This window comes from Lycorma delicatula, chromosome 2 (genome assembly GCF_047948215.1).
Source record: "Lycorma delicatula isolate Av1 chromosome 2, ASM4794821v1, whole genome shotgun sequence".
NCBI lineage: Eukaryota > Metazoa > Arthropoda > Insecta > Hemiptera > Fulgoridae > Lycorma > Lycorma delicatula.
This window is the reverse complement of record NC_134456.1, coordinates 157,556,719-157,579,421: the sequence shown is the minus strand read 5'-3', so window position 1 is coordinate 157,579,421 and position 22,703 is coordinate 157,556,719. Positions and strand designations below refer to the sequence as shown.

Below are 22,703 nucleotides of genomic sequence, written 5' to 3'. Positions count from 1 at the left end.
GACCTGGTCAAGAACTCTACATCTAGACTTAACTTCACCAATAAAACAACACGACACGCATACAGACACCGACACTACGAATCACATTAACATAACATTTTTCTTCAACTCTACGATATATTACACAATTAGTGCGGCCGTAACATTTTACACCTTACGGACGAAACCTACGGTGTCAGCCATCGTGCCAAGAGATGAATGACTCTGCGCAGTGAGCCGTGAACGATGCCCTCCGGGTACCTGGGAACCCCCGGTTGTATACAGCCTCCACAGCGGTACGCTAGAACTCTGCCGCTTTGGAGCATATTTCGCCGGTTATCGTGGGTTGCACATTGATCACGAACAAATAAACACAAACTCTGTGGTGGTTGGCGGTCTACCTAAAAAAAACCGCCACCCCGAACAACAAAGAAGAGAGTACCCAGCGACAGATATACCAGTAACATCAGGGATCTGAGAAAAAGAAACGAGGAAAGGACCTGAGGGATGCCAGTATCAGTGAACGACCGTACGCAGGGAAGTTGGTACAGTGTGTCGTAAGGGACCTAGATATGGACGTCACCTCTTCTGAGATAGAAATAGCACTTCACACGTCGCTAGAGGACGACGTCCTGGTGTCTCAGCGCCCGTCGCTTGGGGAGACGCAACGAGCTACGGTTTTTCTACCACCAGGAAGGGCAGGTAAGCTGGCTGAGCATGAGAGAATGATGGTCGGTTGGCACTCCTGTCGGGTGGCGAGGCAGGACCGGACTGCGAGATGTTGCCGATGTTGGAACGTGGGACACGTAGCAGACCATTGTGTGGATCCGGATCGACGACACCTGTGCTTCAATTGCTGTGCGGATGGCCACCGAGCCAACAGGTGTTTGGAGAAGACGAGAGCCTAATATGCAAAACTGATGGAAACCGGACCGGAGGCCGGAACTGCTCCTCGATCCCACCATGAAATGCCTTAAACTTAATGGTGGAAGAAGACGGGCCTCGCACGACTGACTTGATACGGCGAGAAGCCCTGCGATGTGATGTCGACTTTCTTCTTTTGTTCGAGCCCAACAGGAAAGTGATAGAGGCGGCCGGATGGGTTACTGACGGGGAAGGGTATATAGCAGTCAGGAGTTTCTCCAATCGTTACGCGCTGACGTCGGTAAGATCAAGAAAGAGCACAGTGGCGGTAACGCTACAATCTTGCGTGCTAATCTCGTGCTGCATCTCCCATAACAGCTCTGACGAGGGATTCTATGATTTTTTAGAAGACCTGAACCTAGTTCTACGGGCGGCAGACAGACCAACTATCTTGATGGGAGATTTCAATGGAAAGAGCCTGGAACTAAGGGGGCACTCGCTCAACTCGAAGGGGATATCTTCTGGCTACACTGATGAGCTCTCGCGGGCTTACCGTCTTAAACTCCCCCAGGACCCGCACCTTTGTAGGACGTGTAACTGGCTCCATATTGGATATGACGGCGGTTTCTGAACAACTATTACATCAAGATCATTCCTGGGATGTGTTAGAATTGGAATTTATAAGTGACCATTCTGCCATATGCTTCACTATATCTTTGAGGGGCCGACGTACAACGCCACGTCATCGGAGGAACACGACGGAACGGCAGACTGCGTCCTTCTTGGATTCGGTGGCACACAGGATGGAGGGGCCGGCTGGAGATCCCCGGGAGGACTTATTCACGGCCTTAATGGAAGAGAGTGATAGGCTGCGGCCGCATCATCATTAGCCACAGAAGGCGTACTGGTGATCAGATGAGATTAGTAACCTCTGTATCGCGGCCAGGGCTGCCAGATGGAGGATGCAGAGGCCCAGACGTAACCACCCCGATAGAGAGGAATCTATAGAGAACAAATACCGCCTCGCAAAACTGTTGTGCGGTACAATTAAGAGTGCGAAAAAGGCTGCCTGGAGGAGATTCGTCGAAGATTTGAATGAGGATCCATGGGGGAGGACGTACCGCATCCTGATGAAGCGCTGTGGTACGCCCCTTCCTCTCCTTTCCCAGGCACAGGTGCAATCGGCTGTCGACTCACGTTTTGAGGGTGATGACAATACGGAAGAGCCGGCTATCAGCTCTGTGGAACTCGACTCCCACGTTCCACGATGGAAGAACTAAGGCCAGCCCTGCGACGGTTTAACGGCAAAAAGAGCCCGGGACCAGATGGGGTCCCTGGAACGTTGATAAAGCGACTCGGAGCAGCCCATCCACGACTTTTGTTGGACTATCTCGTTGAGGGTATGCCAGATGCCGGTGGTGTGGAAGATAGGCACTTTACTACTTATCCCAAAGCTACAGGCACCAGGCCGGAAACCATCATACCGACCTATCTGCCTCCTCCCGACGCTTAATAAACTGGTCAAGAGAATGGTATTTGATAGGCTGTGGACTAAATTGATTGCGGCGGGTGGTCTCTCCCCGGCACAAATCGGGTTTGTCAGGGGACGTTCAACTATGGACGCTCTCTGCATGGTGGTAAAGTGGACAGGAGACAGATGTTCCAGCACCAGGAGAACCATATCTCTTCTGATACTAATGGACATCATACATGCATTTGAAAACATCCCCTGGGGTGGGGGATGAACTACGCCGTCGTGGAATTAGTGAGGGACCCTTCTTCACAGCTTTTTAAGGGATAGAGAACTATTGCCCCACTCGGAAGAGGGAGAGGTGGCCTGCTTCATGAAGACCGGTGTGCCTCAAGGTTCGGTTTTGAGCCCTCTACTATAGGATATCGTCTTCAATGGCGTGTTATGACTTGCCTTCCCGCCGGAGGTACCTGTGCTAGCGTTTACTGACGACGAGACCGTTATGGTGGCGGGCAGCTCAGAAGAGGAGGTAGAAACCCTCGCTACCTCGATTATACGGCGAATGAATGGTTTGCTACAAGGGAAAGGCTTGGCGCTGGCCCCGACCAAGATGAGGGTGGTAGTGATAGCCGGGTGAAGGAGGTTACGAACCATCACGATTGATGTCGATGGTGTGTAAAAGAGAGAATCGTCGTGCAAAATACTTAGGTGTGTGGTTCGAGAAATCAGGGCTACTCGGAAAACACCTGCGAGAGGTCTGCGATAAGGCAGAACGGATCACACACAATTTGGATCTACTGATGGAGAATACACGAGGCCCATGCCCATCCAAGCGTCAACTACTAATTTCAGCAGCCAGGGACATTATACTATATGCAGTGCTATATGCAGTGCAGTGGTTTGCGGTGTTGAATATAAAACGGAACGTGAAGAAGCTGGTGGCACCATAACGCCAAGCGGCCTTGAAGGTGATCTCAGGGTATCGAACCATCTCCATGGAGGCGGCAAATGTAATCGCTGGTATGACGCCAATATACCTCCAGGCACTCTTCAGGAAGCGAGTGTACGAAGGGATAGCCAAGAACACAGCCAGTCAACTCCTACGTCAGGAACGGCAAAAAAGCTGGTCTGTTACTACGAAAGATATGTGAACACACGCATTAATACCAGATTTGAACATATGGTTCAAGCGTAGACATGGGGAGACTAACTACCACGTGACCCAAATGCTATCAGGACCCAGAGAATTTGGCCGGTATCTCCACCGCTTTAATAGACGCCCGGTTGGTAAATGTATATATTGAGGGGAATGGGATTCTCCGGAACACACGTTTTTTGGATATCCTAAGTGGTCGGATGTGCGAAGGAATCGACGTCTCCTAACACTGACGCCAGAGAATATAGTCGCCTATTTGGGGTAGTTCACCCCCAACAGTGGAAACAAGTTGAAGGTCTCATTAGTTATCCATTTCATTGCGACAAAGGGGGAGGATTATAGGCTCTGATCCGCAGAGGCGTTAGGGAATACCTGACTGAGAACGTGAGGAGCGTCGATTCGAAGGGAAAGACACGACGACCAACTATATATGTACCTACAATCTGGAATAGGAAGCGACAATCGCTCTGGTCCGAGGTAGGGGTCGCGGAACGGCATAGCCGGGCCGGGCTCCCCCTACCAAGGGCTAGATAAGAGGAGCTATTACAACGGCGGAAGATAAATACCACAAAAAAGAAATATGAAAAAACCCAAAAGATAGTCCCGGCGCCTGATGATTGTTCCTGGTAACAGCATAGCTAGGCTCAGTTCCATCACCGGGGGTTTGAGGCATAGGTTGAAAGAAAAAAGATCCGGAACCGGCGGGCCAACCTGTCATGCCGGACTTACAGCCGGTAGGCGGGGAGGCCCGTTACAGTCGAAGGGACACCCCCTGGGATTGAGTATTAGTTTCTTGAATGCGGATCCTTCCCAGGAGGCAGAAAAAAGGTTTCAAAACCAAAATGAGATCATTAACCCAGTGGAAATTGGTGACATATGAAAGGTGTCATGCCTGTACAGGATTCAAACTCAGGATCTCCAGACATGAAATGCCGAGACCCCGCTGTATACTCAGTCAAGTGGGTCAGCAACAAACTTGTTATTTTTTTAGCCTTTACCTTACTTTTAAAAGTTTTTTTTTGTAACTTCCTATAAGTCATTTGACTGTAGCTTGCAAAATTGTCATCATTATTTTTTGTTCCTAAAGCATTAATTAGCTGGTCAGTTGATAGTCTGTTAGTAGTCAAACTAGAGAGACCTTGTCAATAAGTAGTGTTAGATCCGTTGCGATGTGGAGGACCATAAAACCTTTGTGGTAGATTTTAGAGCGAGTATGAACGGTGGATGCACAGGTGATGAATTGAAACAACGCCTTATTGCTTACTGAATTGTTATTTAATTTCTTGTCGTCTTGACATTTCGATAACATATAATTGAACATCTAACATATAACATAACACATATAATTGCACTTAATAAGATATAAGTATACAAAGAGAATAAGCGTTCATCCGAACATTTGTATGCGTGTCCATCCGGAATGAATGTAAAACACGACCGCTCTGGGTCAGATTCTGGCGCTGAATGAATACAGGTCGCTACACATCATAATGACCACTCCTTGCGGTATTATGAGGTAGGACATCGTATGACTATAGCTTGCCAGAGAGCCCTAGCCCTCGCTAGGTAGCAGCTCCCGATGGCACAAGTGAAACGTAACAAGTAGAGATATGACATTTTTCATATCAGTCGCTAATTCGTACAATTTATTGATAAATTTTTCTGACCAAGAATCAACATTCAAATCCTTTGTATGAGTTTTCCCGGTGCGGGACAAGACTTACCTGAGATACTTTGAAAAAAATCAGAATGCATATTTTAGAAAACAGGTGGAGTTACTCTGTTAGTCAAAGGACCCCTATCAACTTGACAACCCACTGGAGTATTATTACCCTTAGATAACTTAGAAGTCAATTCAGAGATATTTAGATATACCACCCTCCATATAAAAATCAAATTCAGTCAACTCAACTTTACAAGATATATAAAAGGTCGTACTGCATGGACCTTTACAGGGCAGACGTTTTTACTTCTCAGCAAACCTTTATCACATGCAAAGCAAATCAAATCTTTTGTGAAAGCCATCACATCAACAAACACTAGACCTAAAATAGTCTAAATTAAAAACTCATACATCAAGTGGTTGTCCATTAAAAATAAAAATCATGCAAGAGTATTTATTTAAATAAATAAAAATAAAAACCTTAACCCATGGCCAAGAGGAGTAGAAAAGGTGATCACTTCCCAGACCTGCCAGAGGATCGAAAGCATTGGTTTATCTCCCCGACCTTCCTCGACCGGAAAAGGTGTTAAAAAACCTACTAGATGGAAAAACTGGAAGCAAGGTAGTAAACCACCACTGAGAAAGAGAGCGAAGACAGGCCAACCTTATGAACCGTAGGTCCTTTTGGGCGTACCTGAGAATATACCATACCGAGAAAATCTAGCCCAGACACGTTCTCCAGCTTCGACTGGCAAACTACGTCTCCCGCAAAAGCGGTCTAGACATCTATGAAGATATAGTTTTCAAAACTAGAAGGCACTTTCATGCAGAGAAGTTAAGTGGCTACAGTATTTGCACATGAAATAGAAAGAAAATAAAATCATCTACACAATGACACACTGTGGAAGCACGGGACCAGAGGCCAATAAGCGATAATGTTCAGCTGTTGTTTTTCAGGACTCCCACTCTTCTCTACACCCTGGCGTTTCCTCTTATAATTTTTCCCAAAACTAACAAGTTAGAACATATAACGGGAGAAACCAGTGCAAGCAGAACAGTCGTAAACATTTGTATGCAGCACAAAGCCAATGTTCACAAAGCGTAGTATATGTGTAGTTATAATAGATAAACGTGAAACATCTAACATAAAACGTAAAAGATATAACGAAGAAACATGAAAAATGTTCGAGTAGAAACATGACATAACACATAATGCGTACAACAAAGACATAAATTATCCAAATTTGCACCGCTGACAATAACATTACCGTAATAGTATTTAATTTTTTTTATGTTAGTAACAAAAAAGGCAATGCATTCTGCAACCTCATTCGAATTCATAACGCATCTTGCTACATAAGCTATCATTGAATTATCTATAGGACTGCTTGAAGTTTTGGGGATTCCCAAAAGATACTTCCAACCCATTAAAGGAAACAAAAACTTCTACGAGTGCAAAGACTTGTATAAGAAGAGTAGAGTGGGTTTTTTGCAGCGTCCATGTAAAGATTCTAATCTTAATTCATGGTACAGTTCCATATAAGGAACAGGGGCAATATAAACTCTATAGGCAAGAATATGAAGAATTTATTTTGAACAGCTTCAGTCTAAGTCGATAGTGTATACCCTGTCGTAACTCCATATAACCGGGCAATAATAATAATAATTATTTATTTATTTACATGGTTACAACAGGCTTAATTTGAACCTGGAACCTCCAGATGAAACACCGAGGCGCTACTACTCCGTCACGGAGATCGTCATTTATTATTATTATTATTATTATTAAGGAGAGTCATAAAGAAGATCATAAAGGATATCAATTAGCTGCTATTAAATAGAATAAGACAGATAAACACAATTTAAGACCTTCACAACTTGGTGAATATTGGTGCCCTCGCTGTGGTAGTGATGAATGGACAGCTTGTCAACGTGACTGCCGGGCGGAGCAATCCAACGTTTCCAGTCTGGGAATCTCGGCCAAGCAGGGGGGTTGACAGCCTGAGGAACGATATTAGCTGTCTCTCCATATTTTTGAGGTAAGCTAGCCCCAACCGGAAAGACCGATCAGTGCCAGAGTCCATAATCCAAACTCATAAGAAAAACTCGGCTTTTGAGATCATAGATATTCTGAAACAGCAGCTGATAGTATTATCGAATAGGATACGCCGGTATAAATTGAGTAATTTACGGCGCGAACAAGACCATCTGTTCATTCTACATACAGCTGCAAACAACAAATCAGCTTACTTGAGATTCTAAGGGATGCAGATCTAATTATACATTTTTCCCAGAAAAACTAATATTTCTGATTCCGAAGACGGTTCCAGCAGCAGAAAACCTTGCCAAATTCCACCCTATCGCCAATCACCCTACGATCCTACGATATATAAGATATTAATGTACAACATACGAGTATGTGTCAAAATCAACGGACATCTTGACAGAAGGAACCCTTCTGGCGGACGGCCTGGCCGAAGTTACGTTGGAAGCATGTCTTGGGGTCGAGGGCGCTGTTCCTAGTTTTTCCGTACAGGAAACAAGTGGATTAGTGGAGTCTTCCGTAATTTTCAATATCAAACGGGAATGTCAACGAGCCAGACGGATGAGTCAGAGGAGGCGGAGAAGTACTAACGCTGATCTTGCCAGAAGCCGCTATTTAAGCCTGAAGAATCCCCTCAAGAAGCGGATAGATGTTGATAGAGTCAGATGGGCAAATTTGTATCCCCAGATAGACAAAGATCGGTGGGGCATCGGGTGTAAAATCGCGCACCATCTGTAATGAGTCGCTGCCGACTACTGACGGTCATCCAAGCCTTGTTCACCGGCGGCGAGCCCTTACGCAAAGAGGAGATTGCATCGGAAGAGATCCTGCTCTTCAACATTTATGTGTTGCTTTTAGCATGACAGACTGAGGTGAGGAACGAGTCCGGTACCGGATGGGATCCCCGCCGAGGTCGTCACGGTGGCAATCGACGTCGCGCCGCTTGGGGTGCTTGGGTGCTTGGTGTACTCAAAACCATGCTCTATAAAGTGAGTGGGTACCCCAGGAATGGAAGACCGTGAGGCTCGTATGGCTTAAGAATCCTGAACGCGAGAACGACGATGCCACGGGATACAGGCTTCTGCATACTTAACCCCTAGGCAGATTATTTGAAAAAATACTAGTGGGGAAATTACAGGAGGAAATTGATTTTCGAGGAGGGCTGTCAGAACACCAATATGGCTTCAGGAAGGGAAGACCCATAGATGATGCGATGAATAGGATCTCCATGCTGATTGAGGAAAGATGATGCGATGAATAGGGTCTCCATGCTGATTGAGGAAACGGTCCGTAGCACCAGACGTACCAGGAAGTTTCGTATGGTCGTATTCCTGGATGTCAGGAACGCCTTCAACAATGTAAAATGGTCAGCGATCCTGGAGCAACTGGATGGAAGGAATATTGCGTATACTTAAGGAGATTGGTGCGGGCCTATCTTTCTGAAAAGAGGAAAACACTGCATCAGTGGAAGAAGGACTTCTGGAGTTTACCATGGCCAGGTGTGTGCCACAAAGCTCACTGCTGAGATACCTCCGATGGAACGTAGCCTTTGATGGTGTCTCTTCAGATTGAAGTGACTGGAGGACGTTGAACCACTCGGTTTCGTTGATGACGAGGTCTTGGTTGTTATAGACAAATTGCCTGGTGGCCATATGACCAAGGCCATCCAAGCTGTCGATATCGCATGAACGTGGCTACAGGTCAAGGAGTTGAAGCTGGCCGTAGGCAAAACAAAGGTTCTCATCTCAGCCGTTAGGGAAGACTATCCCAAATTACTGTCCAAGAGAGTCCGCCATTTGCCCGGTGGCAGCAGTCAAATATCTGGGTGAATTGCTAGACAGGAGAATGAAATTCACAGTTCATGTTCTCAAGACGGCAGAGAAAGAGGAAAAGGCAGCTACGGCACTCTCCAGACTTATGAAGAATATAGGAGGCCCTTGTGCTTCCAAAAGGAAGTTGTTGGTCAATTGTGGGTCATTGCTCGTTATGCGAGTCCTGTCTGGCACAATGCTCTTGATTTCAAGAGATACAAGAAGGTGTTTACTGCACAACAGAGGAGGACGGGGCTATGGATCACCTCCGCCTACAGAAGCGTTTCAAGCGAGACGGTTTTTGTGATTGTTGGAACTCCACCTTTGGACCTCCAAATAAGAGAGTCTGTGGAGAGGTGGAAAGGCAAAACAAAGGAGCAGGCCTGGTTCTTATTAATGGAGAGATGGCATAATGCCGTTACTGTCGTTGGACACATACTGAGTGTGAAAAGGTGGATTTGTCAGGGACATTGGGAGTTCAACTTCTGGCTTACCCAGTTTCTGACTGACCACGGAGACTTCAATGCTTCCCTAGTGAAAAGAAAAAGAAGAGAAGATGCAGGGTCTGATTACTGTGGTTTGGATGACACCTTTTTTTACTGCACCAGGTGGGCTGAAGGGAGACAATGATGTATTGATATCACAGGACTTTGTGCTGCCAACCTTATGAGCAAACTTAGAAAGTGAAACCTGCTGGAATGCGATATAAGCCATGAGCGTTCTTCAGACTAAGATGGCAGAAGAAGGTTGTCAATGTTAATGGCTGCCAGGTGGATAGGGATGAGACAACCTGGGTGGGGAGGTAGTTCAAGGTCCCTGGGGGTCACCCTGCTGTTAATGCACCCAGAACTCTCTGAACCATCCTATCAAGTACGTTCATCATGAGTGAATGTTAAGTGTATATGAAATGAAGGAGTGTGCATCTTGTGTATTTGTGTGTGAGAAAAATTATATTTAAAGTAATATCCAAGCAACTGGATAATGATCATAGTAGCCAATAAATTGAAACAAAAAAAATAATAATAATAAAAAATATAATAATACAAAAAAGAAAAAAACTTTCTCAGAGCATCAAATAAAATTATAAAATAAAGGAATTTTATGTTCAGGAATTTTTGAAAATTTTCTTTTAAGTGTTAAACATAGAGAAAACTATATATATATATATATATATATATATATATATATATATATATATATATATATAATAAAGCAGTAAGTAGGTAACTAGAAAATTCATTTTTATGTAAATAATTACATCTGCTTCTAGATTGTAATCTGTGCATGCATTTGTAATTTCTACATACATCAAAAAATAAAATTAAAAATAATTATTCAGTAAAAATATATTTTTATGTTGAAAGATTTTAAGCTGTGCTAGGAATTGGAATAATTAAATATATTTGCTTAAATGAAATAGAGAGTAATACTCAAACTGCAATGGAAGAATAATTAAGGACTTACCAAGGAAAAGTATATACAGTTAGTTAAAAGTATATACTGTTGATAATCTATACAGAGTAATGTGCTTAATAGATCCATTTATTTTTGTCATGACTGTTGTAAGTTTTTAAGGATTTTGTGTACATGATGTCACATTTTTCTTGCAGAATATGAATAGTGAGAGGTGGCGGCCAACCCAAGCAATTTCCCCCTCAGCTCGACTTAGGGCAGCTCGATCCATGCCACAGTGGATTGTAAGTAAAAAAAATATTAATTCAGTTTAATTATTTAATTAATTAATTTTTTCAATACAATCTTATCTGTTACAACAATTCCACTATCGCACAACATTATTAATATATATTGATTAATATACACAGTATATCTTTTATTATATATATATATATATATATATATAAAAGATTAATTTCAAGAATGAATGTTTTTCTTGTTTTATTTTTTACAATAACCTTTAAAGAATTAAATCATTTATCAGTGTGCGTTTTAATGTTACACAAACAGCACCATAGACAAAATAATTAGTTCTTGAATTTAATCTCTAATTTTTTTCTCAAAGCAGAGAATTTCATCCAATTCATTTATAATGAATCTAATGTTTATTGGTAGGAAACATCTTAAAATCAGCTACAGTAACTCTAATTTAAGGTAGAAGTTATAAAACCTTTACCTGTATTTGAGATAGCCTGTTTTCTGTGCTAAGCTTCTTCAGATATCGCCAGTTGGAGGATTGAATAAGGTGATGCTTTTGGATGGCTTTTGTTGTTTGAATTAGGTATTAAGTAATCTGGTGTTTATGACTGTTTCTTTGTTCATGCATGAGATTATTCTGTAACAATTTTTTTTTTAATGTTTCCATTATCACCTTTTTTTAGAAATTAGCAATTTTAACATCTGGTAATCTAATCAGAAATCTAATTAATAACAAACTGCAAAGTAGCACCAAATCCATCTCTTCTAATCCAGAAAAAGTGTTGTTGAAAGTGTATGAAACAGATTCAATTGCAAAATCAATTACACATATCATGTTATATACTATCTTAGTGGTTTCCAAATTGTATGTTTCGGTACCTGGGACTTCCTAACTGGGGCATCACAAATATTACACAGTTTTCCTAATATTACTTACAACTTCAATTAAATGCCAGCAGAGCTGGTGCAAACTACTTAGTTACTGTTTGCAGAAGCCTTGGTAAATGGTTGCAGCATTAATGATGATTCAACATTAATCTCTCAATTGTTTTTGTAGTTTCTCAAATTTTCTGGTACTTGGATTAAAAATATGTGGTAATCTGATTATAAATAAATATTGGTTACACACAGTTTTAGAGCTAAAAGTAGTTTTCAGAAATTGTATCAGTTGAATATTGTTGTGGTCAAGTAAAATGTAGTTGTTGAAATATTTTTTCTTTCATTCATTTTTAAAAATGGACTTGTTTTTACTAAACAGCGATAAATGTAATGAGAGTGGAAATGGAAAGTACACATCTTCAACCAGTGGCAAAAGTGTGAAGAAGCATAAAAATCAGAAATATGATGGTAGCTATTAGGATTCTGGTTTTACATCGATAGACGTCAATGGCAAAGAGAAGCCACAATGTGTTCTGTGTATGAAAGTTTTGGCAACAGTGCATCTGAGTAGTTTGGCAAAAGAGTAGTTTTTATAATAAGACATCAATCAATACCAAGCAATGCTTTGCTAGCATCTTACAAGTTAGTACTTAGAATTACAATACGTAAGAAGCCTATACAATTGTAGAACAGCTCACAACTACCAGTTCTGTAGATATGATGAACATTATAATCAATGAGTGAGCTTGGAAAGCTACTTTAAAAAATGCCTTTGCCCAATAATACAATCAGTTACAGAATGCAGCTCAAAGGAGAGGATTTTAATGATCAATTAATTGAAAAATTAGAAGGGGAAAGATTTGACTTGCAGCTGGATGAGGCCAGAGATAATGGATCTCTTGATTTGTTATGTATAGCAAATAGATAGCCAATGGCCTTTGCTTCTGTAAAAGTATCTGCTAGTGCAAAGGCTCAACAAGACTTGTCCAAGACCCTTGATAATTTTATTTCCAAAAACTGTTTGGAGTGAACTAAATCCACTGGAGTCCCTACTGATCGTGCTCATTTATGCCCAGCTGTTGTGGATGATTGCAGGCTTTTTTTTAAGCAGACCCCCTGAAGCAATGAGGATCCATTGTATTATTCACAGGAAAGCAATCACATTAACTGATTCCTGGAGTCCTACATTGAATCAGGTCTAAAATTTATATTTTTCTTAATGAAGAGAAATATAAGTATACTAAAAATTTTGTGAATGAAAATTTTTTGTTAAAACTAGTATATTTATGTGAATTTTTGAAAAGCTGAATGCTCTGAATCTCCCTATAGTGAAGCAAAATGCATCTTTTAAAGTTGACTGGAAAAACTTCAGCTTTTATAAAAAACTAAAGCTAAGGAAAAGAAAAATGAATGAGAACAGAGGCAAGGAATGTTGCAACAGTTTTTGACTCCAATGGAGTTGATTTCTTTCAAGGAATGAAATCCATTTTTAAAGAAGACTTATCCCCTACTTTAAGAAATATTTTCAAAATGTTTTAATAAATTTTCTTGGATTCAAATTCCGTTTAATGCCACTCCATTTGAATTTACTGCTGAAGAAGTGATTCTCATTGAATTCTCTTGTGAAAATACATTGAAAACAAAATTTAGCAGCAAGAAATTAACTCAATTTTGGTAACAGTAAAAGATGACTATCCACTAGTAGTGGTAAAAGTCAAAGAATTTTAATTTCATTTGCAACTTATTTGTGTGAAACTTTGTATTTGGCAGTTTTTGTGAATAAATCTAAGGAAGTATCACGCGAAAATCAATATGGAGAAGGAAATGAAGGTGGCTGTGTGCACTTTAATTCCACAATTTGAGAAAATGTACAGAGATCAACAAGCCATCCATCCCACTAATTATTAAAATTAGTTGAATTTGTTCAATTATAATCTTTAGTGATTTAATATGCATTTTATTTATTTTTTTTAACCATTGTAAAAAATTATAATGCAAAGTGTACTTGTTAGAATTTGACAAAAATCTGGATTCAGTAATGCTGCCAAGAATTGAAAAAATTTGGGAACCACTGTACTATCATACATTTTATATAGCATATAGTCATGTTTTTCTGAGCAGTAATATGGTTCAATAAAAGCCATTCTGAATGATTCTCTAAGCCATTTTGTTTTCTCAGGCCACAATCCTGAGAACATAGATTACTTGTTTTAATAATAATACTAGTTGTTGAAAGTGAACATTTTTATTTTTTCTAATAATTATTAAATGTAAACTATTGTAATAGGTTATTGCTTCTTTTGTCATTTAAATATATTCAATAAAGGTAGTATATTCCAGAAGCTCTTGTCAATACAACAGTTTTACATACTCATAAAAGGAAAAAAATAATATATGATAAGGTAAAAATATCTCTAAAGATTTAGCAAAATAGCTTGGATTTTGATAGAAAATCAGTAAAAACAAAAATTATATTTCAATGAAATTGTATAGGTACAACACAAAATAATCCCTGAAGCAAAATTATAACAAATTGATAACAATTGTTAATTATAACAAATTCACAGGCATGTTTGTCTTGGTTATAAGTCATAACATTATTGGCAATAAAAATGTTCAAAGTGATTCAGTGAACAATGTCAATGTTTAGTTGACAGAAGGAAAAAACATATATTAATTATAAGTTATAAATTATTTTACCATCTTGTATTATTTTCAATAAAAAATAACACTGAGTGGCTACATATCTAAATACAAAATACATCTAAATATAAACACACTCACACCCACAGGAGACAGAATAAGCTACTAAAGATGTTAAGCTACTTAAAATGGTGAACATCTACACCACCTTAATAAAATTATTGTTTATTTATCAAAAATAATTTTGAGCAATTATAGCGAAATGAAAGTAATATTTTTTTTAAACCAAATTAAAAATGACACCCTCTTTTCACATATGAAACTATGATTATTTTGACCTTTTGGAAAGTACTGAGCAATTGCTGCTATTAATGTAAGAAAGTTGAATTCTTACAAGGAAGCTATGGTGCAGTAAACAGTTTATTGATGTAAGAGTTGTCAAATAATATTAAAAAATCTTGTGGTAGCACCCCATTCCGTGTATTTAGAGAATGATCTGGGTTTTTTAATTTTTTTTTTCAAATAAAAGTAATTTATGGCTTTCATTCAATATAAAAATAATTCTTTTTTTAATAAAATTGTTTTTAATTTGAGCTGTTATAGTAATAACTTAAAATACCCCAGTTTACCACAAAATAAATATTAATATATTATATTAGTTGATATTTTTTTCTAAATCCCAAATTTTTTCAAAACATCAATACTTGTGATTGAATCCATATCTACTAAAAATATCAAGAAATTTGGCTTTAATCCAAAAAAACTATGTAGACTTGGCATTCAAGCTATTCCAGGGTTTACGTAGGTGAATCTTACATGTAATATTACTGTGCATCCTGTAACTAATACTTCCCTAAGTTAAACTTGCATTTCTCACAATGATTTACTCTGTAGATTAAAATTGTTTTCTTGAAAACAAAAATCATTTCACTTCTTGTCAAGTAACATTACAATAGTAAAACAACCACCTAATAGTTATTTATTTTTTTTTTAGCGTTTTCACTCTCTCCTACATCCTGTCATTTCCTACCATATGTGGATCATAATCAGATGCTACAGGGACTAGTATGAAAAGAAAAAAATTGTAAAACTTTGGTTCTCTGTATGATTTATAATATCAGTTTCAAATTTTTTTTATTTACAAACAGATTCAATTACCATAGCATCATATATACCTGTATCTGTGACAGTAAGGAAACAAATAACATTTATAAAAATTACTTATGCACTTAAACCCAGCAGAAGAACATTTAATATACGTATGAGCCCATTTAACACAATGTGTATGATGTTATCAAGATGTGAAAACATCAATGATACCAGCAATTTCATAAAAGTCATTTATACTTCTTGCTTTTGATGTGATAGTAATCTCCTACGTAATAAAACTGAATACATAATGAATATTTCAACAATCCCTTAAACTCACAAATGAAACAATCTATTAAAACAGTCATGCAAAGGTTTGCAGTTATAAAGAGCAACCCCTTATTAACTCTTTACAAATGTATACAACTCTTTATTAAATGTATTAAGTTTGAGGTGCTTATCTATCATAAATCACAGATAAAGATTTCCTGAACTACTTAATCTTAGGTTTTTTGTGCTACACAAATAAATAAAGCTGAAAACTTGGAGCAGTACAGTATTTTATCTTTTACAAAGATATAGATAAAGATTAAGAAAGAAAAACTAGTAATAACAGTAATTCAGTTATAAAATATTATATCAAATAGACTTAATAAAAAGAATACAGGAATAATAATGAAAATGCACATATTAAATAAATATATATAATATATGTATACATAAAAAATGTTGAGATGAATTGATGTTAGGGCTGTCAAATCATTAAGAATATTAGGCAAAATGTGATAAGTACTCAAGGGTATTCACTGTTTTAAATGCATTTAACATGTCTTAAAACAGGAAACCCATAAAAAAATTGATTAAGATACAATAAAAGTACTGATCAATGATGGTTGAGAGAGGGTTCTCTCTTAAGGTAATTAATTATACAAGTAAAGCAAAATATTTATAGGTTGTTTTTATAAGCCAATTTGTGCACAAAAGGAGATCTAAACACTTCAACTGATCTAATTGTAACCTTTAGACAATTCAGCCTAACTAGATCACAATCATCAGTAACTTCATCTCTGAACACTCAGAGATAAGATAGAAAAAATGTTCTCTGTATAAAAAGATTCAAAGATTCAATTAAAGGTAATAAATACCATGATGTATTTCATAAGTTTAAATATAAAAAATAAGTAAATTATGTATTTACAAAAAATAAACGATGAAGAATTTTTTTATACCATTTCAAGTAAATTTCCAAAATTAAGAAATGAGGACATAAGAAAGTCAAGATCTGAGTGCACTGCTGCACAACCATTATAATTATTAATTTATTAAAAATTTTGATCATCTGCATACATCAGAGTTAGTGAATAAAAGATACATTTTTCCACATCATCAAGCATTGCATCAAACAGAGCACCATATATCTGAACAGAGGTATGCCTGCTGAATGATAAATTCATGTGTATGAAAATTATTATAACAAAAATACAACTACCTAGCTGGTTAATATAATGAACAGAATTTTACCAAACCATCAGTAAATCACAATAATCCATTTAACTCCCAAAAAAACATCTTATCAAATGTTTTCTCTATGTTGAAATGAAATAAATTACATCAATCTAAATACCTCTAACAACATTGTACAAAACATCAGTGAAATTATCTAAATTAGTTACAATCTAATTCTATCAAATCATCCATTTCCTTTAACTTTTCATAAAACACCAAAACTTTTAGGAAAATTTTTTATACTAATATTGAAGAGAAAGATGAAATTTAGTTTTAATAATTATTTCACTGCTAAGGCTCTTGAAATATTTAAGTTCTTTAAATTTTTTATAATAAATCAATGAACCAGGTTTTTTGTTTCTATGACATTTCTTTTTCAGGTTACCAATTAAAGCTTTATTAAACAAGAAAAGAAGATATTTTGAGCTAAATGCTTTCTTCTCTCAGACAACATCTACCTAAGACATTATGAAAGTAATTATACAAATAATTTACAGCTAAATTTATATAATTTTCAGACCTTCTCTTTGTAATCTCTTTTCCCCCAAACCCTTCTTTCTGTTAGTAATAATAAGTTCAAGAACTCTATGTTGAAGATTCAAGATCCTAAACCAAAAAACTGCTTAATTCATTGATAGCACATTCAGTTAATTGAATTGAGCCCCTTTAATTTTTGAATATTAAAATCTCCCAGAATAAGCTGTCATTTTTTTATATAAAAAAAAACCTATATTTATAATACTTATAAAAAAAATTGTAATATAAATGGGAAGTTAAAGGAAATACACAACTCAAATTACAACACAAACACCCATTAAAACTTCCAATCAGATATCTTAAATTTTATCTTCTATGAGAGTTAACATATCTTCTCTAAACCAATCAACATAAATTACTCCAATCCTCAGTAGATGCATGATCGTAGTTCCAAATAACTAATATTCAAGAATTAGCATCTTCTTCCTAAATAAAATAATTGTGTAATTGTTGAAGTTAAATTCAGTGAATTTTGTCTTTGCCCCCATCAAATCACTGTTATTATCCTACCTCACTACATTTCATTACCAAGTGGTGTTACCAATATCACTACCTCATCACATCACAGTCAGTTTCATAGTGATCCATGACACAAACTGCTTATTCACTTCACATATTTTTATAGATCTGTATATTGTCAAAATATACAGAGATAGTATATAAAAATAAAAGAGATAGTATTCTAACAAATATATCACTCTAAAAATACACTAGACAAATTTTCTAGTTTCAAGAACTTAACAGTTATTAAAAAATATCATTCACCAGTTACTACCTGAGAAGATTTCTTAATTCTGTCATTTGTGAAAAATATTTTTACCTTGTGTCAGAACTCATATAACTGACATAACATTTCTGTAAGTCTTTTTCTTCTAAAAACTAAAATAAAATGTATTTTTATTTCTTAAGGCAATGATTTGTTACAGTAGAAATTCAAAAGCTTTTCTACTGAAGCTTACAAAGATATTTTGGTTATCTTTGTCTTCTATGACATTTTCCTTATTTTAATCATATATGAAACCAAATACAAAATAAATATAAATATTTAACATATAAACTTCAGATATACAATCTACTGAATGTGAACACCATAATTTCATTTATATAGTTTAACAAATTGCATCCTAGCAGCAGAAAAATAAGTATTTTGTTAAAATTAATTTTCAACTTTATTTATCGTTTTTCCTATTAACGAACTGTGCTGAGCACTCTACAGAAATATATATTTTTTCAAAATAAATTTTTTTTTTAATGAAAAGTTAATTAAATTTTTTAAATTATAGAGATAAATCTTTGTTATAAACAATCACTGAAATAAAATGAACCATTCTGCTGCTAATGCAATTTCTTGGTAGGTAATGAACCACTTTTTTATACGTATTATGTAAATTCTGAATTTTAAAAATTAAATCATCATAGAACAAAGAAAAAATATTGGTATTTTTTATAGCATAGTCTTTTATTAAGGAAATATGATAAAAAAATGAGCCCATGATAAAATCGATTGAAAAAATTAACAAAAATTAATCAACACTGATTTAGTTTCAGTTACTTCCATTTCTTAATGTTGCAAAATAATGCATATTTTCTTAAATTAGCTGTATTTTATACTCTATATAAAAATAGACTACCTTGTTATAAAAACTTGGCAACATTACAAATTAAAATAGTATTCTTATGTATGGATGACCTACATTTTAAGTACTTTCATATTTTAAAGGGCAATGATTCTGGTGTACTGTTTTGATATGAATGATTTAACATAACTACCTGCATATAGAATTAATTGTTTAATAGTTCATGAAACTGATTTTGATTTGACTTTAGTGCTTATCAGTGATTTCTCGTATGATTGCCTACTGGTAATAACTAAATTAAACCATTGTTTATTTCCTTAATGTAATTTGTCTATTAATGTAATGGGTATAACAAGATTGATTATATTATGGTACGATACACGAATTTTGTTATACAAAATTACAAATGTTTTTTTTTTTCTTAAAAATTTATATAAGCCTAAAACATTTCTTGTTCAATACAGATAATATAATTTTATATACTAGTTATTATTATCATTAACTGATATTTAACCACTATTTAAAACTGTAAACTTTTATAGCAACAAATTAAATTAAATACATTTTTAATAACTTATTTCATAACATTATCAGTCACTCTTTTGATCACCTTAGTGACTGCTGCCAGTCTTAATATGTTATTGCTGATCGTTTTTTTTTTGTAGATATGTGTTTCAAATGTGGTTAAAGAATGTGTTGGATTCAAATTTAATGAATCATTGTTGTATCTTTATTTTGTGATAATGTATTGTTCTTTTTTGTGAATGTATGATATATCAAAATTGTTGTTAATATTTATGGATTTGTGGTTTGTGTCTGAGTTAGCAAATGTTGACTATGTTGCTGTGTAGGACTTTTAAGCTGGATTTTCACATGTAGTACTGTGCACGAACTGTACCGCTACCGTCTCGTGACTGTTTCAGATGAAAAATGGTCTAACCCATATGAAATCCTTTAGATAGGCTGTTTTCAATTCACACATGTAGGACTGTATGCATACCGTGCCCAGACCGTACGCTCTTCGACTGCTTCGAAGAGGATTCATCAAGGTCATAACAGACAACAGTCCGACAATTAATCATTTTTCATGACAGATTTGTAACATTTTCGTTAATCTTTATGCACTAGGGCCTTTTCTTGTCGCATTAATTTGCCATGGAACATTTTCTGGTCCTTCTAAATAATCACTAAATTTTCTACGAACTTCCATTGCTTCTGTGATACCACGGCCTCCGACATTTGGAATGGAAGTAGGTCAGATTCGGAATCGTCAAACGAAAATTCAAAATTGTATTCGTGAAGGAAATTATTCAGAGCACAAGCAGCGAGTGTAACTTTTTCCGCGTTTTCAGGGTTCATATGAAAACGCCCGTAGAATACTCGGAATCTTTGCACCAGTTGACCAAAAGCACTTCTTAGGTACGCCAGGCTCTTGAAAGACGATTATTAAATATTCTTTGATTTTCATTACTCTGCGAAGAAGATTTTTGGGTAGGACTGCAGTAAATATTTCTTAAGAGGGAAACCTTCGTATCCCACTAGTACAAACGGCAATGGATCTGAAGTTCCTAGCAGTAGTTTTGGTGGAGGTATATGCAGCGTCCTTTGTTCCAGATACTGAACTAGATTCGAGGTTCTCAGAATACCACCATCACTAGATTTCCCGTACCCTCCTAGATCCAAAATTGTAACTCGCATCAACTATATCCAATAACACTATTGAAAATGAACCTTTGTGATTAAAATACTGTGAATAAGCAGCAGGCTTATATTGCCTGCTGCTCATATAAGCAGCAAGCAATAATTACGTCCTCTTCGTCTCGATCCATGACACTACGTTTCCGTCTACGATCGAGAGTACTAATGTGCTAAAAGAAAATCAAGAGAGTAGGAATATGCGCAAAGTGTTTCAACAACAGTAATCGTAGTTCGGTACGAGCACAGTACGATATGTGTAAATTGAGACGGTCGAAGACTGTTACGAAACGGTAGCGGACAGTACACGCACAGTACTACATGCGTAAATCCACCTTTAAGATATGTTCATTATATTCTTTGTTTAAAACTGATTTAGAACTTAGTGATATAAAACATTGTCATTTGGAACAGTTCAGCTTTGCATATTCCAGGGTTTGTTTTGTTCTGCGTTTTATGTGTAATGATTTGTTCTGTTTTATTTGTTCTAAAGGCTGCCAACACACATTTTATAATGTAATCTTATCATAAGATAACATAATAATTCACCTCTCTGGGGTTGGTTAGATATAACTCTAAACATTTTTAAGCAGCTCCTTTTATATTACAGTTACTTATTTTTTTCATCTGTAAGAAATGTGGATTTAATTTTTTTTAAATCATAAGGGAATCTTATTTGTTTTCTGTCATTTTAAATATTTTCTAAAAGCTGGGTAATGTCTGAGTAAGTAAGGCAATTTTTCCCTAAGATCATGTTAAATGATTTTTGTTGCTAAGTTATATTTTTTCAGGAAATCCTTAAATCTTATTTTTCATATTTTTTCAAATACTTTTTAGAAATATGAACAGTAAAATTGACCTACAATTTTTTTAATCAAGTGCAGAATGTTTCTTATGAGAGAAATGATAACAAAATCCTAAGTCAGTTGGGATATACTAAACTGTAGAAAGCTTTGTTAATTAAATTTGTAATCAGAACAAAATTTATCTATGACCACTTTTAAAATAGTGGCAGGGATTTCATCAAACTTACTGATTGTTTTCTGTTTATATTTACAGCACAAGTTTTAACTTCTTGGATATTAACAGAAAATAAGATTGTATCTTCAACAAAACCATTCAAGATGAACAATTTCGTTTGAATGGATCAATATTTCTGTTGTTTGAAATAATGGGTTTTTGGACAGATCATTACTGAATAAAGTAAAAATGTGAAATGTTAGATGGACAATGATCTTCATATGATTTTCTGAATAAGGTTATACAAACTTCATAAAAGAAACCCTAATACCAAAAATAAAAGACAAGAGAAATTTAATGGAAATGTCTTAATTGGATTAAAGTAGCAAAATTAAATTAATGCTCTTCTACATTTAAGATGAACCTGAAAAATCCAACAAAACAATGGATATGAAATCATTAAGGGCAGTAGTTCTAAAAATCATGAAATAATAAAAAAAACACTTTTTAGATTTGATGTATTCAATCTAGTTATAATAATTTGCAAACATTCCTGTTGATCCTCCTCAGTCACTCAAGATCTCTTCAATAATTGAATTACATATATACAATGTACTTTTTAAACCATATTTTAATAACAGATTTATTTTTCTTATTGCTTCTATAACGGCACCAAAATTGCAAATTCTACTTTATGTTGGATAAAAATAGTGGAGTACTATTGCCTAAAATTTTATAGAAGTTAAAGTTAAAATTTAATAAAAGTTTAAGTAATGTATTTTTACTGTGTGGTGAAAAATATCACTGTTTTCCATTAACTGATAACATCTTTTAAGTAACTCTTGATTAGTATTCTTTATCAATTTTCTTGAATCTTCTTAAGTGATATTATAAGGAAGGGGTTTGATTTTAGGAGCAATAGCACACTGAATCAGCATTACAAAACTTTGTTCTAAAATTTATTTATCATAGTTTAATACGACTGAGTAATAAAATGTTGGGTCTATTATTTGGACAACAACAAGGCATTCAACTCATCAGCACAACTTGCTACTAAATAAACTCAAAAGCTTCTTAGTTGGATTCCAGGAATTATCTTTGAAACGGCTTAAATCTTATATGAGACTGTAGACAAGTAGTTAAAGTTAGTAATGTTAAAAACAAGAATTCTATTTT

The 22,703-nt window shown here is 36.0% G+C and overlaps 1 protein-coding gene across 5 annotated transcripts in view; it reads left to right on the top strand.

The window, feature by feature from the left end:
• The window catches only part of LUBEL (Linear Ubiquitin E3 ligase), a 220,522-nt gene that overhangs the window by 17,021 nt on the left and 180,798 nt on the right, over window positions 1-22,703 (top strand). For 4 of the 5 annotated variants that reach the window (XM_075356534.1, XM_075356537.1, XM_075356532.1 and 1 more), the window contains one exon: window positions 10,599-10,685. In XM_075356534.1, coding sequence (XP_075212649.1) covers window positions 10,602-10,685 — 84 coding nt within the window. In that variant the 5' untranslated portion in view covers window positions 10,599-10,601. Of the gene's footprint in view, window positions 1-10,598; window positions 10,686-17,138; window positions 17,233-22,703 lie in introns of all 5 variants that reach the window. The other variant, XM_075356535.1, reaches the window with a different exon arrangement.